At 38.8% G+C, this 14450-nt stretch overlaps 1 protein-coding gene across 4 annotated transcripts in view; it reads right to left on the bottom strand.

The window, feature by feature from the left end:
* LOC115221061 (GRAM domain-containing protein 2B-like) overlaps positions 1 to 14450 on the bottom strand; it is a 230812-nt gene that overhangs the window by 33150 nt on the left and 183212 nt on the right. For all 4 annotated transcript variants that reach the window (XM_036510419.1, XM_036510418.1, XM_029791275.2 and 1 more), the window contains 2 exons: positions 1262 to 1420; positions 402 to 441 (listed from right to left, as the gene is read on the bottom strand). In XM_036510419.1, the coding sequence (XP_036366312.1) occupies positions 402 to 441; positions 1262 to 1420 (199 nt within the window). The remainder of the gene's footprint in view (positions 1 to 401; positions 442 to 1261; positions 1421 to 14450) is intronic.

Here is a 14450-nt window from a genome sequence, read left to right on the forward strand (position 1 = left end):
AATAATATCACGAACTACTGAAGGGTTTTCTTTAAGCAACTAAATCGTGGTGCATGTCGTTTACCATGTTGTACTTGATTGAGAGTAAAGGCCAAGATATAACTAATACACAAATATCTTTGTAATTACTTTAATTAATAATTTTTTTTTTCTGCTAGTTTCAGCTCAGAGCTGCGGCCATGCTGATGCACCGCTGTTTTGTGCTACACTGTTAACTAAGAGCCTCCTCTAATATGTGGCACTTGGTGAAGAATGGAGTTTGATATAGCTACCCTCATTTGCACCTCTTGCCGTGAGGTAGGTTCATCTGGGACTCTCGACAGGAAGAGGTCCAGTTTTGATTTAAAAAGCCCTACATCTACTTTGTGCAATTATTATAATTAATATTTAAATAGGCTTACCCTGCCTGGATACTTTTTCATGCCTGCAACAGGACTTGAACTGAAAAAGAAAAAAAAAAAGAATGATTAAATGGAAGATAATGAAAAGTGAACATTGTGTTAATTAGGGGTGGATAGTGGGTTCATGACCTCTGCATGCTAACATACTAAGGGCAATGAAAATGAACAGTGTGATAATTAAGGGTGGATAGTTGGTCCATCAGCACTGCAGACTCACATACTAAATACAAAAAATAGGTGGAGTAGGTGTGGTAAACAAAGAGTAAAGAGGCTATTGTGGTCTTGCTGAGAACATGACAACCTCTCTAGTGCTGATGCCATGAAAAAACATGTACTCAGTATACTCTGTACAATGGATGGTGTCAGGAAGGGCATCCAGGCATACAAACTATGTTGTTAATGGTGTGTAGGACCAAGATGTAATACTCCAGTCTTTCTAGGAAGGCAGTAACTCCATATAAGAAGTGATGTGGATTAGAATGATTTGTTCAACCCAGGATAGCATAGAAAATGGACATAAAATGATGTGGATTATACAGAATGTCTTTTTAATATAGTAGGATATCATTTAAAGGAGACTTAGCTGCTATTTCTGGCAGGTCAAACAGCCATATAATGGCTCATTAGTTGGCTTGTGGTTCAATAGGGTTATGGCAAACATACAGGCAATAATTGAAGAAGTATGTTAGGAGTATGACAAACAGACAGAATTAATTGAAGTGATACGTTAGGCCAACAGTAAACATAGAGACATTAGCTGCAGAAGTATGTTGATATTATGGTAAACAGTATTATGGCAATTTGAAAAGCACATTAGGATTACCACAATCAGACAAACATTAGTTGAAAAGCTAGGTTACCAAGGCTTAGCAATGAGATGCTCATTCTGTGACATTGACCCAACGACGGAAACTGAGCAGGGAACTGCTTGTTTCACTTCCTCTGGGCTGCTGGGAGATGCTGAAATCATACATATTCCTTCATCTTTATCAGGTGTGGACGGAGTAGTAGTAGGGGCTCTGAAAAAGGATTGGAAAATAAAAGATAATTAATAAAAAAATTAAAAAAAGAAAAGAAAAAGAAAAATTAAACAAATGAACGAAATATTTTAAAAATTTGTTCTGGTTTTGTCCCAGCTCTGAAAGGATAGATTTATGATCAAAAGGTATTCTGAGTACATCTCTTTTACTCAGAGTGTATCTAGGACTACATTATCTGATGTGCTCTTCCTTTCCATAGTTAGTGTTTAGCATTAGGTCAGCCCTGTAGCAGATATCTAATTAAATATGGTCCAGCCTTCTTTTGTAAAGACTAGAGTGTGACTTGATGGAGACTTGGCTGCTATTTCAAGTAAGTCACATAACCACGTAAAGGTTTCTCCAGGAGTTTGTTGTATAATACAACCAGATCAGACACTTTGCTAAAGGTTGGGGAGGTGTACAGTCAAATTAGATGATCTCAGTAAGTTCCTTAGTACTCATAACATCCATTCTACCAGGATGAGTGGAGAAGTGGATATTAGCACAAACAGTCTTGTCATTAAGAAATTTGCTGTGAGGAAATGTTTGATCACATTATGTAACAACACTTTAAAGAGTATCTTCAATAGTAAAGCACCAGGTTGACCAATGTCCTGTCAGGGGAATTGGATAAATGGAAACTTAGTGGAGGCCCACCATATATCAATAATTTGCTTTTACATCATTTTCCCATGTGAAAATGTACCGGATGTAAACATTATACAGACATACGATAAGTTTCCTAACAGCCTCCATCTAATAAATTCACTCACAAAATTAGAGATGTTTCACTAAATACATTGATTGTAGCCAAGTGTAATTCTTTTTATATTAAAATTTTCATGTTCTTTTTATTATTTTTTTTACAGTTATTTTGGTGGATGAGCCTATATGAATTCAATCTGCATATGAGAAACAATGTAAATGCCAAATCCATTCAATTCTTGAAAACGAGACTGAAGTTCTGGAAACTGAAATTTATTGTACCAAAAACTACCTGTAAAAAAACAAAAAAAACTAAGAAAAAAGCAATAATATAAAATATGAATGATAAAAAAAAGCATGTATTTAATGAATAAAAGAAAAGCTGTTCTCCATATATATGAAATATTGATGTACGAGCAGTGTTTATTTTTCATTCTAAAGTTTAGTATGGTGCATACCCAAAAATCAGAATCATCTTTGCATTTGTAAGTTAATAAGATAAATGCATTAAATATATCAGGAACATGAATCAACCATAAACATGTCATGTTTATTATAGAAGCCCCACTTTGGACGCTACAAGAGGGATTGGCTGGACGCCACTGTTTCTGGTTTGTTGACCTTCATCAGCAACCAAATATCTTTACATTCACCACTGCTGTTAAATTTTATTTAAAGTTACAGTTACTACATCTATAACTAAATCACAGAGGTTGACTTGAATATTAGAGATATTTTCATTTGTCAATTCTGTTACACACACACACACACACACATGTATGAGTGAGTGGACAAACAAAAGAAAGAGGCACTCAAAACATTAAGTAGCAGTTACACATCTATATATATAAAACTGTAGTTGTGTGAGTGTCTGTCCCCTTCGATTTAGATTCCTAACTCCTCCCACATTTTGCGGTGCAGTTTAACCAAATTCGGGTATCTTATAGTCGTGATTCATATCAAGCCCGTCTGAGTATTAGCGCGCGTCTACGATGAGTCTACAATTTAAAAAATAATTTAACATCATTTTTTATTCCATTTTAATGCATAATTTTTCGTGTGTCGATGGCGGCGGAGTTGGCGTCCATGGTCACACCTGCACCTGTTTGCTTCTCCCCTCCCTCGTGAAGCTGTGGGGAAGGGAGTGTAAGGAAATCAACGTTGTAAAGCGTTGTCAAGGAGACCAGCGTTCTTTTAGAACAATGACTTCATGGCTTGAAGACACCAAAACAGAAATGGCTAAGAAAGCCCGAATTGGCATCTATAAGGGAAGTAACTCTCTAAAAATGCTTATATAGTTATTTCCCTTACAAACCCGAGCAACGCCGGGCGATACTGCTAGTTATAATTTAAAACAGTTTGATTTGGCTCCCTGTAACTTAAGGATCCTGTGACAGGCCTATCAAACTGTTTTAAATAACAATAATCTTGCTATAATGGGCGTTATATCTGTCTGCCTGTTTCCTCTTCACGGTCAAACAGCTGGACCAATGGTCAGGATGTTTATCGGGATTGCAAAGGAGGTAATCAGGAGGAATTTTAGCAAAAAAAAAAATGTGGAAAAAGTATGATTATTTAGTGGATATTGAGTTCTGTATTAATAAATCATCTTTGATATTTTTTTGTCAAAATTCCAGTGACGAGGATTAACTCTGGATTTCCCCCTTGCACAGTTTGTGAATTTAGAGGGTTTAGATTTGCAATACTATCCCTTTATTTCCCATCATAGATGGGCAGATTTGCTATCTTACTATAATTGGTGTTATGTCCGTCTGTCTGTCTCTTTGTCTGTTCCCTCTTCACAGCCAGACGGCTGGACCAATGGTGACAATATTTTTGGAGATTACAAAGACAGTTGTCAGGAAGGTTTTTAGCATTAAAAAATTGATAAACTTCCTTTGCCTTTTTATCAAAAATTCACCGACCACGAGTAAGTCTGGATTTTTATTGTGGCTCCATTGTAGATACTAAAGGGGTCTTGAGTACAGTTAATAGCAAAAATAAAATGGAAAAAGTGTGTGTGCTTATTTAGTGGTTATTGAAGTGTGTCAGTCTCAAGTAGGATTCGAAATGGCTAATCAAAGCAGTTTTGTCAATCAAAATAACCCATGGTACCAGAACATCCAGACATTATTCACATGTAACAGTGAGAGGTAAGTCTTACTTTGATTTTTTGCAACCCTAGAGATTCTGCTCACACATTCACAAGAAACAAGGCAAAGGGCAAACTTTAGATCGTGTAGGTGTATTTTTACCCACTCCGATGTTTACATACAGCCAGTTATACGTTGCTATGAGTAGAGCAATGGACTCCAGTAATTTGAAAATCAGTGTCGACCAAACAGAAGATATTGTCTACAAAGAGTATTTGTTATTGATATTATCAAAAGGAATATGAGTCATAATTTGAATAAGGAAATTTGTGAACTTTGAATGTATAAGAGTATAAACAAGCGTAAAATAGTGTAAAAAAAAACATTGGATTGATTTCTAGAGTGGGAGGTGCTTTGTGTTCTTGAGCAGAGCTTCACTTCATTTCATGTTGCCCCAGTCCACTCAGCTGTAAATGGATAACTCTGTGACAGAATAAGAATAGCCTTTTAGTCAGGAGGACTGTTGGCCTACTTGCCCGGTCAGCAGGGAGGCATCATTCGAAAGCTAAAACAATGCAAAGCACATTGTGACCAGCAATGTATAACAACATCTAATAGTCTGTTCAACACAGTGTGATATATATATATATATATATATATATATATATATAGGTGCAGGAGTGGCTGTGTGGTAAGTAGCTTGCTAACCAACCACATGGTTCCGGGTTCAGTCCCACTGCGTGGCATCTTGGGCAAGTGTCTTCTGCTATAGCCCTGGTCCGACCAATGCCTTGTGAGTGGATTTGGTAGACGGAAACTGAAAGAAGCCTGTCGCATATATGTATATATATATATATGTATGTGTGTGTGTGTTTGTGTGTCTGTGTTTGTCTCCCTAGCATTGCTTGACAACCGATGCTGGTGTGTTTACGTCCCCGTCACTTAGCGGTTCGGCAAAAGAGACCGATAGAATAAGTACTGGGCTTACAAAGAATAAGTCCCGGGGTCGATTTGCTCGACTAAAGGCGGTGCTCCAGCATGGCCGCAGTCAACTGACTGAAACAAGTAAAAGAGTATATATTGATATTATCTAAAGGAATATGATTCATAATTTAAATAAGGAAATTTGTGAACTTTGAATGTATAAGATTATAAGGTTTACATAATGGATGCGTTTCCTATTGTATAATCATGTAAACCTGAAACGTGCGTATTAAATGATTTCAAAGTATCACCATTTGGTTTGACTCTATTATTACAACAAATATTTTGACTTCACATATCCTGAAAACAATTTAGAGTAGTTTTTGACTCAAAAATTCTAGTACTGTGCACTGTTTCCTAGTATAACATTATATATAATGTTGCCCCAGAATCGAAATCGATCAATGGAAATTGCAGATGTGTTACCAGTGCCGGTGGCATGTAAGAGAACCTTCCGTTTCGCGACCGTTGCCAGCACCGCCCCGTTTTGTGTCCGTTGCCAGCCTCGCCTGGCCCTCGTGCGGGTGGCACATAAAAAGCACCATCCGTTCATGGCCGTTTGCCAGCTCTGTCTGGCACCTGTGCGGGTGGCACGTAAAAAGCATCCACTACACTCACGGAGTGGTTGGCGTTAGGAAGGGCATCCAGCCGTAGAAACACTGCCAGATTTGACTGGGCCTGATGAAGCCTTCTGGCTTCACAGACCCCAGTAGAACCGTCCAACCCATGCTAGCATGGAAAACGGACGCTAAACGATGATGATGATGATATATATTCATTTAATGTCTTTGTTCTATGCTGGTATGGTTGGACAGTTTGACAGTTTCTCTGATGTGACTAAAGATTACATTGTGTTCCAATGTCTGCTTTGGCATGGTTTCCATGGCTGGATGTCCTTCCTAATGCTAATCCCTTTACAGTGTGTACTGGGTGCTTTTTCCGTGGCACCAGCACCAGTAAGGTCACCATGCAGCCGACAAAACTAAGATCCACATCAACTGAGTGGGGCTACAACAGAGACAGCTTTATGCTAGGAGATGGCTTCAAGTGTGTGAGAAGGGTCAAAACTGAGTTGATTGTTTTGCCATAAGAGCTACATGGCTACTTACATTATAGAAAAGAGAGTGTGACCAAAGAGTGTAGTGATGAGGTGTCAGGATGGACCCTCAAAGTATGAGGTGAGTAGAAATGAATGAAAACGGGAAAACAGGGAGTGCATGTGGGTAGAGCTTGTCAGAGTGTACGAGAGAGTGAGAGATGGGGAATGGGTCAGGGGTGATTATGGTGAAGAACAAGTGTTGGAAGATGCTAAGTAGGGAAGCAAGAAGGAGTAAGTGACATATGGCTGTGTGGTAAGAAACTTGCTTCCTAACCTCATGATTCCAGATTCAGCCCTACTGTGTGGCACGTTGGGAAGTGTCTTCAGCTATGGGTTTGGGCTGACCAAATCCTTCTGAGTGGATTTGGTAGATGCAAACTGAAGGAAACCCATTGTTTATGTATGTGTGTGTGTGTGTGTGTCAGGTCTTTTTGTCTGTGTTTGTTCCGCACCATTGCTTGACAACTGGTGTGTTTATGTCCCCATAACTTAGTGTTTCAGTACAAGAGACTGATAGAATAAGTATCAGGCATTACAATAAAAAAAAAAAAAAAACGATAGGTTCTGAGGTTGATTTGTTTGAATAAATTTCCACAAGATGCTGCTCCAGCATGGTCGCAGTCTGATGACTGATACAAGTAAAAAATAAAGGTGAAAAAGAAAGATACACAATCATCACCATTGTCATTTTAATGCCTACTTTTTCTTGCTTGCAGATGGAATTTATCAAGACAAATTTTCTATGGCTGCATACTCTTTCTTACCAAAAATATTTACACACACAAGTGCAGCAAGCTGGCAGAATTGTTTGCACACTGGGCAAAATGTTTAGTGGTATTTCATCTGTCTTTACGTTCTGTGTTCAAATTCCATGAAGGTTGACTTTGCCTGTTATCCTTTTGGGGTTAACAAATTAAGTACCATTTGGACACTGAGATTGATGTAACTGACTTATCCCCTCCCTTGAAATTGCTGGCCTTGTACCAAAATTTGAAATCAATATTTACACCCACACATGGTGTGGGTCAATGGCTGTATCTATTGACATCAAAGGGTAACTTAAACATACGTTGAATGGAGATTGATAAAATAAGAGACAAATAAATACTGAGGTTGATCAAATTAATTAAAACCACCAGAAGGCAGTGGTCCAGCATGACCACAGTTCACAGATTGGAAATGGTAAAAATTTAAGTTAAGAAGAAAATATGTAACTAGATTGTACAAAAGCAGTTTTTCTGGCATTCTGCTAATTCTACCATTGCATCTGTAACCCCCTCCCACCACTTCAGTATTTCTACCAATCCATTTGTGACCTCCACTCTACTTACTATTTCTGCCTTTCTGCTAATGACACCTCCTGCCATTCTGCCCCAACAGAACTAAATATTAAGAAACCTCATAATATAAAAAGCTAATTATAGTGTAAGCAGCATTATTGGTTCCGACTACAACATCTTGGCCAAAACATCAAAGATGGAAACATAATTAGCAAATAATGAGACAACATCGTTTGGAACAGCTAAAGTCTATTTTTGATATGTCTGTACACATAAAAGCAACAGTTGAATAGCCAGTGTATGCAGACATATATACATGCATATTATATGTATATGTATGTATGTGCGCATATATATACACATATATACATACATCCACACACATGCATATATATATATATCCATACACACATTTACATGTACACACCCACAAACACTTTCATCTATTACATGTACACACACACATATAAATGCACTCCCACACATATACATACATGCATGTGTGCATGCACTCGTGTGTATATATGTATCAACTTTGTGTAAATCTCAAGTATAGGCATCAACAAGAACAAGAAAACTGCTTCAAATGATTTCCTTTGCGGTAATTGTGGATTTGTCACACATACACACCCATGCAGGGCTTGCTTGCATCCCACTGCAGAAATCATAAACCTAATTAAGCTCACAGGTGAACACTCTTGCAAACTAACCAAAGCTCAGATCAAGATGACCGTAAATATATTAAGCTGCAGAACCAGGTTCCAGGTTCAATCCCACTGCATGGCACTTTGGGCAAGTGTCTTCTACTATAGCCCTGGGCTGACTAAAGCCTTGTGAGTGGACTTAGTAGACAGAAACTGAAAGACGCCCATTATATATATATATATATATATATATATATATATATAAAGTCATTATTTAACGTCCGCTTTCCATGCTAGCATGGGTTGGACAATTTGACTGAGGTCTGGCGAACCAGACTCCAATCTGATCTGGCAGAGTTTCTACAGCTGGATGCCCTTCCTAACGCCAACCACTCCGAGAGTGTAGTGGGTGCTTTTATGTGCCACCAGCACGAGGGCCAGTTTGGTGGTACTGGCAATGGACATGCTCAAATGGTGTTTTTTACGTGCCATGATATCTATGTGTGTGTGTGTGTGTGTGTGTGTGTGTGTGTCATTGTGTTTGTCCCCCCCCCCATCACTGCGTGACAATTGCTGTTGGTGTGTTTATGTCCCCGTAATTAAGCAATTTGTCAAAAGAGACTAACTGAATAAATACGAGGCTTAAAAAAAAGTCCTGGGATCAATTTGTTCGACTGAATCCCTTCAGGGAGGTGCTCCAGCATGGCTGAAACAAGTAAAAGAATACACACACATATATATAAGTGAACTTTAGGTTAGTTAAAATATGTTTGTGACATATTTCAACTTCTAAAGGCAACTGCAGTTACCATGGAGAATAGATTCTCTCTTTTGGTGAAAAGGTGTAAAAACATCATATCTGTCCATTGCTGTTCCCTGTCAGATTCCCACACATGTTTCTAGCTCCTGAGTCATTATCAATGGGAATGCATACTCACACACACATTTTATATGACATATTTGGGGGTGGAAAGGCAGCAACTGGCTCCTTCAACTTCTTTCACCCCAACTACTCTCTGCGTGCCTACCATCACATTCTCATTCCCTTCCCTCATATTCGTTCTATCATTACCTTCTCTCTATTCTATAACCACTTTGTCGCCACCTTACCTTGAGTAAACAGATCCACCATAGAATAAATGATGGCCCTCTAGCAAACACACTAGGGTTTGTGCCACAATGAAATACATCAAATATATACACTGTAAAGTGTTTGGTGAATAAGTGAAGACTGTGAGTGGTTGAGAAGATCGTTTAGTCCTGTTGGTGTTCATGACAGTCTCACAAGTGTTGGTGCTACTATAAGATACATTTAATTCACTCAGTGAAGTGGTTGGTGTTAAGGAAGGAATCCAGCCACAGAGATCATATCAAAATAATACCTATTTCTTTACTACCTACAAGGGGCTAAACACAGAGGGGACAAACAAGGACAGACAAACGGATTAAGCTGATTACATCGATCCCAGTGCGTAACTGGTACTTAATTTATTGACCCCGAAAGGATGAAAGGCAAAGTTGACCTTGGCGGAATTTGAACTCAGAATGCAGCGGTGGACGAAATACCGCAAAGCATTTCGCCCGGCTTGCTAACGTTTCTGCCAGCTCGCCGCCTTATCATATCAAAATGAAATATATGACTCTCTTATGGTGTTCCATCTACGAGAGCAGTAACTCCAAATAAGAACTAACACGAATTGTGACAATCTACTGCATGTCAATATGGAAAGTGAATGTAAAAGGGCTGATATGATGATGATGATGATGGTGGTGCCAGAGACAGAACTGAAATGTTCTGAGATGTAGCTGACTCCAAATTTGTGTCAGAATGAATTAGCAGTAATAAACATATAAACCACACTGCACTAGAACATTTGTGTTTGTTTAAATGTATACAGCTGTGAATGTTTGTGTTTATATGTACCGTAGTATATGTATATACATACATGTATGTACACACACACATACACACACACTGATGTAATATTAAAACCAAGTGAGGTGATCTGGCAACAATAATCAGCTGATTCCAAACAAAATTATGAATCTGTATTTTTTGACAACATTCATTTATTTTGGAAATGTCAATTTGTGGTGGTGGTGGTGATGGTATTGTTAGTAGCAGTGGTGGTGATAGAAGTGATTACTGTGGTAAATGTAACGACAGGATGGTAATGATGGTGGTGATGGTAGTGTTAGTGATGTGGATGTTGTTAGTAGCAATCGTGATGGTGCTGATGCTCACAGTAGTAATGATGGTGGCCATGGTGATGTTATCATGGTGAAAGTGGTAGTGGTGGTAAGATCTAAACCTCCAGAGAGCAGAAGGGGGCACAGGATCCATGGAACAGTAGAACCTGGAAAAGAGATTATTAGCTGTGTATATGTTTCCAACCTACAAATCTAACTGGGTGTGAATGGTTTAAGGAGAAGTGACTCAAGTTCAGTTGTGTTCTAAAATTCTTTGAATAAATTAATATATAGCACACAATGTGTGTGTGTGAGAGCACGCATTTGTTTACATTTTCACTTCTCTGAAACGACTGAGCTACAAGTGATGATGATGCTCTTGTCATTTCCCCTATCAACAAATCATCCACAGGCTTCGTACCTTTGAAGATGTGTGTAATAAGAAGCCCTGTACTTGAAAAAGCAGGTAAGGGTGAAAGACAGGAAGGGAATTTGGATGCAAAACAGTGCCTCAGGAACATATTCATCTAACCCATGCAAGCAAGGAAGAACAGGCTTTTAATGTGATTTATTGATAGTCATATTCAATGTATGGATTTGTGTGTGTATGTATATTTTTACTATGTATATATTTACTAGTGTATAAACTGGAGCTGTGTTAAAAAGGTAGCTTTTCCATTTGATAAATACAGTTTAAATTAAGTTTAATTGCTATGGTTGATATGGTCAACTGAAACAAAGAAAAAAAGCTTTAGAAGGAAGTACCTTACAATGGGCACAGTGCAACAATTGAAATCAATAAGACGATTATAACTTTTAACTTATATATATATAGAGGGGGAGGGAGACCCCTTTCGGTCATGAATGACCATGGGATTGCAACCAGAAAGTTACCCTCTGAGGTACAAGTCCAGGCAAGGTTGTTTATGAAAGGCCAGCAGTCGCCCATGCATACCAGCCTCCCCTCTCCATACCACTGATGTTATCCAAGGGAAAGGCAAAGGGGCCAATACAGTTTAGCACCTGTGATGTTGCAACTAATTTCTACAGCTGAGTTAACTGGAGCAACGTGAAATCAAGTGTCTTGCTCAAGAACACAACATGCAGCCCGGTCCAGGAATCAACCTCACAATCGTAAGCTCAACGCTCTAACCACTGAGCCATGTGCCTTCACAAACATATATATACTCTTTTACTCTCTCTTTTACTTGTCTCAGTCATTTGACTGTGACTATCCTGGAGCACCGCCTTTAGTTGAGCAAATCGACTCCAGGACTTATTCTTTGTAAGCCTAGTACTTATTCTATTGGTCTCTTTTGCTGAACCGCTAAGTTACAGGGACGTAAACACACCAGCATCGGCTGTCAAGCGATGTTGGGGGACAAACACAGACACACGAACATATACACACATATATACGACGGGCTTCTTTCAGTTTCCGTCTACCAAATCCAGTCACAAGGCTTTAATCGGCCTGAGGCTATAGTAGAAGACACTTGCCCAAGGTGCCATGCAGTGGGACTGAATCCGGAACCATGTGGTTCGTAAGCAAGGTACTTACCACACAGCCACTCCTATGCCTATATATATATATATATATATGCGTGGTGAGAGATGGAGAGAAAGCAGTAATAGTTACATGGATCTATTTAATTGGGGTAGTTATCATTGTTGATAGTTTGGTAGAGAAACTACTGTTTCTAAGGTTACACATTGTATCTCAAGTACTGTAACTTGAACATTAGCAACAAACAGAAGAGAACAATGTTAGTGGACAGGAAAGGATTGTAATATTTCAAACAGGGCCATTCATATGGAAATGGATATTCACATACAAACACACCCGTGTTATGTGAGTGTGAAGATGTTTGTTTAATCTGTGATAGAAAAATATAATGTTTAGAGACAAGATTCCATAACTCTGAAGAAATAAAAATTTCAAATCTTTCTTCATGTATTGGTAAATAGAGTTGAACAAAAAAATTGAACAAAACTTTGGATCTGATATAATGTAACCCTGTCTGCATTACATAGGAATATTGACTAATGACCAACTGACTGTGTTTGAAGCTGGTCATTCACCATGCTGTTACTCAGAGTTTCTTGCATCTTTTCATTGTGTGAAGAATCAGATATGGCACAAAAGTGAGGACGAACAGAAAGAATCAACAGCAGTTGAATGAATAAGTTTTCAACATGTGTCAAGTTTGCTTTCCTTCCTGCATGTCCTAAACACACACACACACACAATGTTTTTTCTGGCATACAAGTTGATGAATTCTTCAGACCAAAAATTCCATGTGAAATGCAGCAGGGTTTGGAAAGATAGTGACAATGTTTGAGTGTTTGCACCATATACTAAATCAAGTTGTATGCTGGAAAATATGGTGCGTGTGTGTGTGTGTGTGTGTATACGCATGTGGGTTGTCTAAGAGTCCATAGGTCAGGGAAAAGATGTACTCATATATCTGTCAACAGAGTGGGTATATTATCTGAAATGTACAGTATTATATATCCATCATGGCTGATTTTACCAACCATGAACTGATTGGTAAGATCAACCATGATGGATATATAATATATATATATATATATATGTGTGTGTGTGTGTATGTTCGTGTGTCAGAAAATTCTGCCATTGCACTGCTCTACTGATAATTACTGGTGACACAACTGCAGAAGTATTTAGCTGAGAACAAACCATTGTACTTGGCATTCGCTAACCTGTAGAAAGTTCTCAACAGAGTCCCTTCTCTGTGATATGGTAGTCTCTGAAGAAGGTTGAGGATAAAAGAATGGCTTATGTACAGAGGTGCTGTCAGTAAGGTGAGAATAAGCCATGAGTATAGTGATGATGTTAGTGTGAAGATAGGCATTCACCAGGGCTCGGTTCTCAGCCCCCTACTAATTACCATTGTTCTCTAGGCCATAACAGAGGAATTTAAGACCAGCTGGAAACTTCTATATGCTGATGATTTTACTCACAGTGGAATCTGTAAGACTATTCGTAAAGAAATTCCAGGTGAGGAAGCAAAATCTGGAATTGAAGAGTCTTAGAGTTTACTTAGCAAAGACCAAAATTCTAGTAAGCAAGAAAACAGACAGGACCCTCTCCACTTCAGGTAAATGGCCCTGCTTGAGATGTAAGAAAGGTGCTGGCAGGAATCTCATATGGTACACTTAATGCAAGCTATGAACACACATGAGGTGCAGTGGAAGCACAGGAAGGTTAATGGGTTAAGTTATGCTTTTATGTAGAAGATGTACATGAGCTATAGAGACTAATGATTCAAGGGAAATTGATTTTCTTAAGTGCCCTGGAGGCTTCTTAGAGGTAGGGGATAATTTCTGTTACCTAGGAAACCGAATTAGCAGTGGAGGAGAATGTTCAGAAAGTGTAGTTGCTAGAATAAGAATAGGATGGAGAAAATTCTGAGAGCTATTATCTCTGTTCACATCAGAGGGAAAAGGCAGATTGGATGATGTTTTTGTATGTACAATGAAACCACAGGGTAGTAAGATGTGGACCTTGAATGCAGAGGATATGTGAAGTCTAGAGAGGAATGAAGCTAGTATGCCCCATTGGCTGTGCTATGTCAGTGTGCATGTGTGATAAAGTGATAATGGACTGAGAGAAAAATTAGCCATAAGAGAAATTAGATGTAGTGTGCAAGAGAGAAGACTGCGCTGGTTTAGTCACATGATGTGTATGTATGAGGACAGCTGCATAAAGAAGTACTGATTGCTTATGGAACTTGTGGAAGAAGGAGACCCAGGAAAACATAGGATGAAGTAGTGAATGCTGGTCTCAAGATGCTGAACCTTACAGAGGAGATGACAAAGGAATGAGGTGATTGGCAATTTGCTATGCTCAAGAACACCTGTCCATCACAGCAGAAATGATAGCCTAAAACCACCTTGGTTATGCTTGTACATGTGAGGGTCCTGACCCTTTTTTCCTTCTCTCTACTCTGTCAGGCATTTCCCCACGTCTCATTCCCTAACACCCATCACTTCTCTATTTGTGACCCTACT

This window comes from Octopus sinensis, linkage group LG17, assembly GCF_006345805.1.
Source record: "Octopus sinensis linkage group LG17, ASM634580v1, whole genome shotgun sequence".
NCBI classification, from domain to species: Eukaryota; Metazoa; Mollusca; class Cephalopoda; order Octopoda; family Octopodidae; genus Octopus; species Octopus sinensis.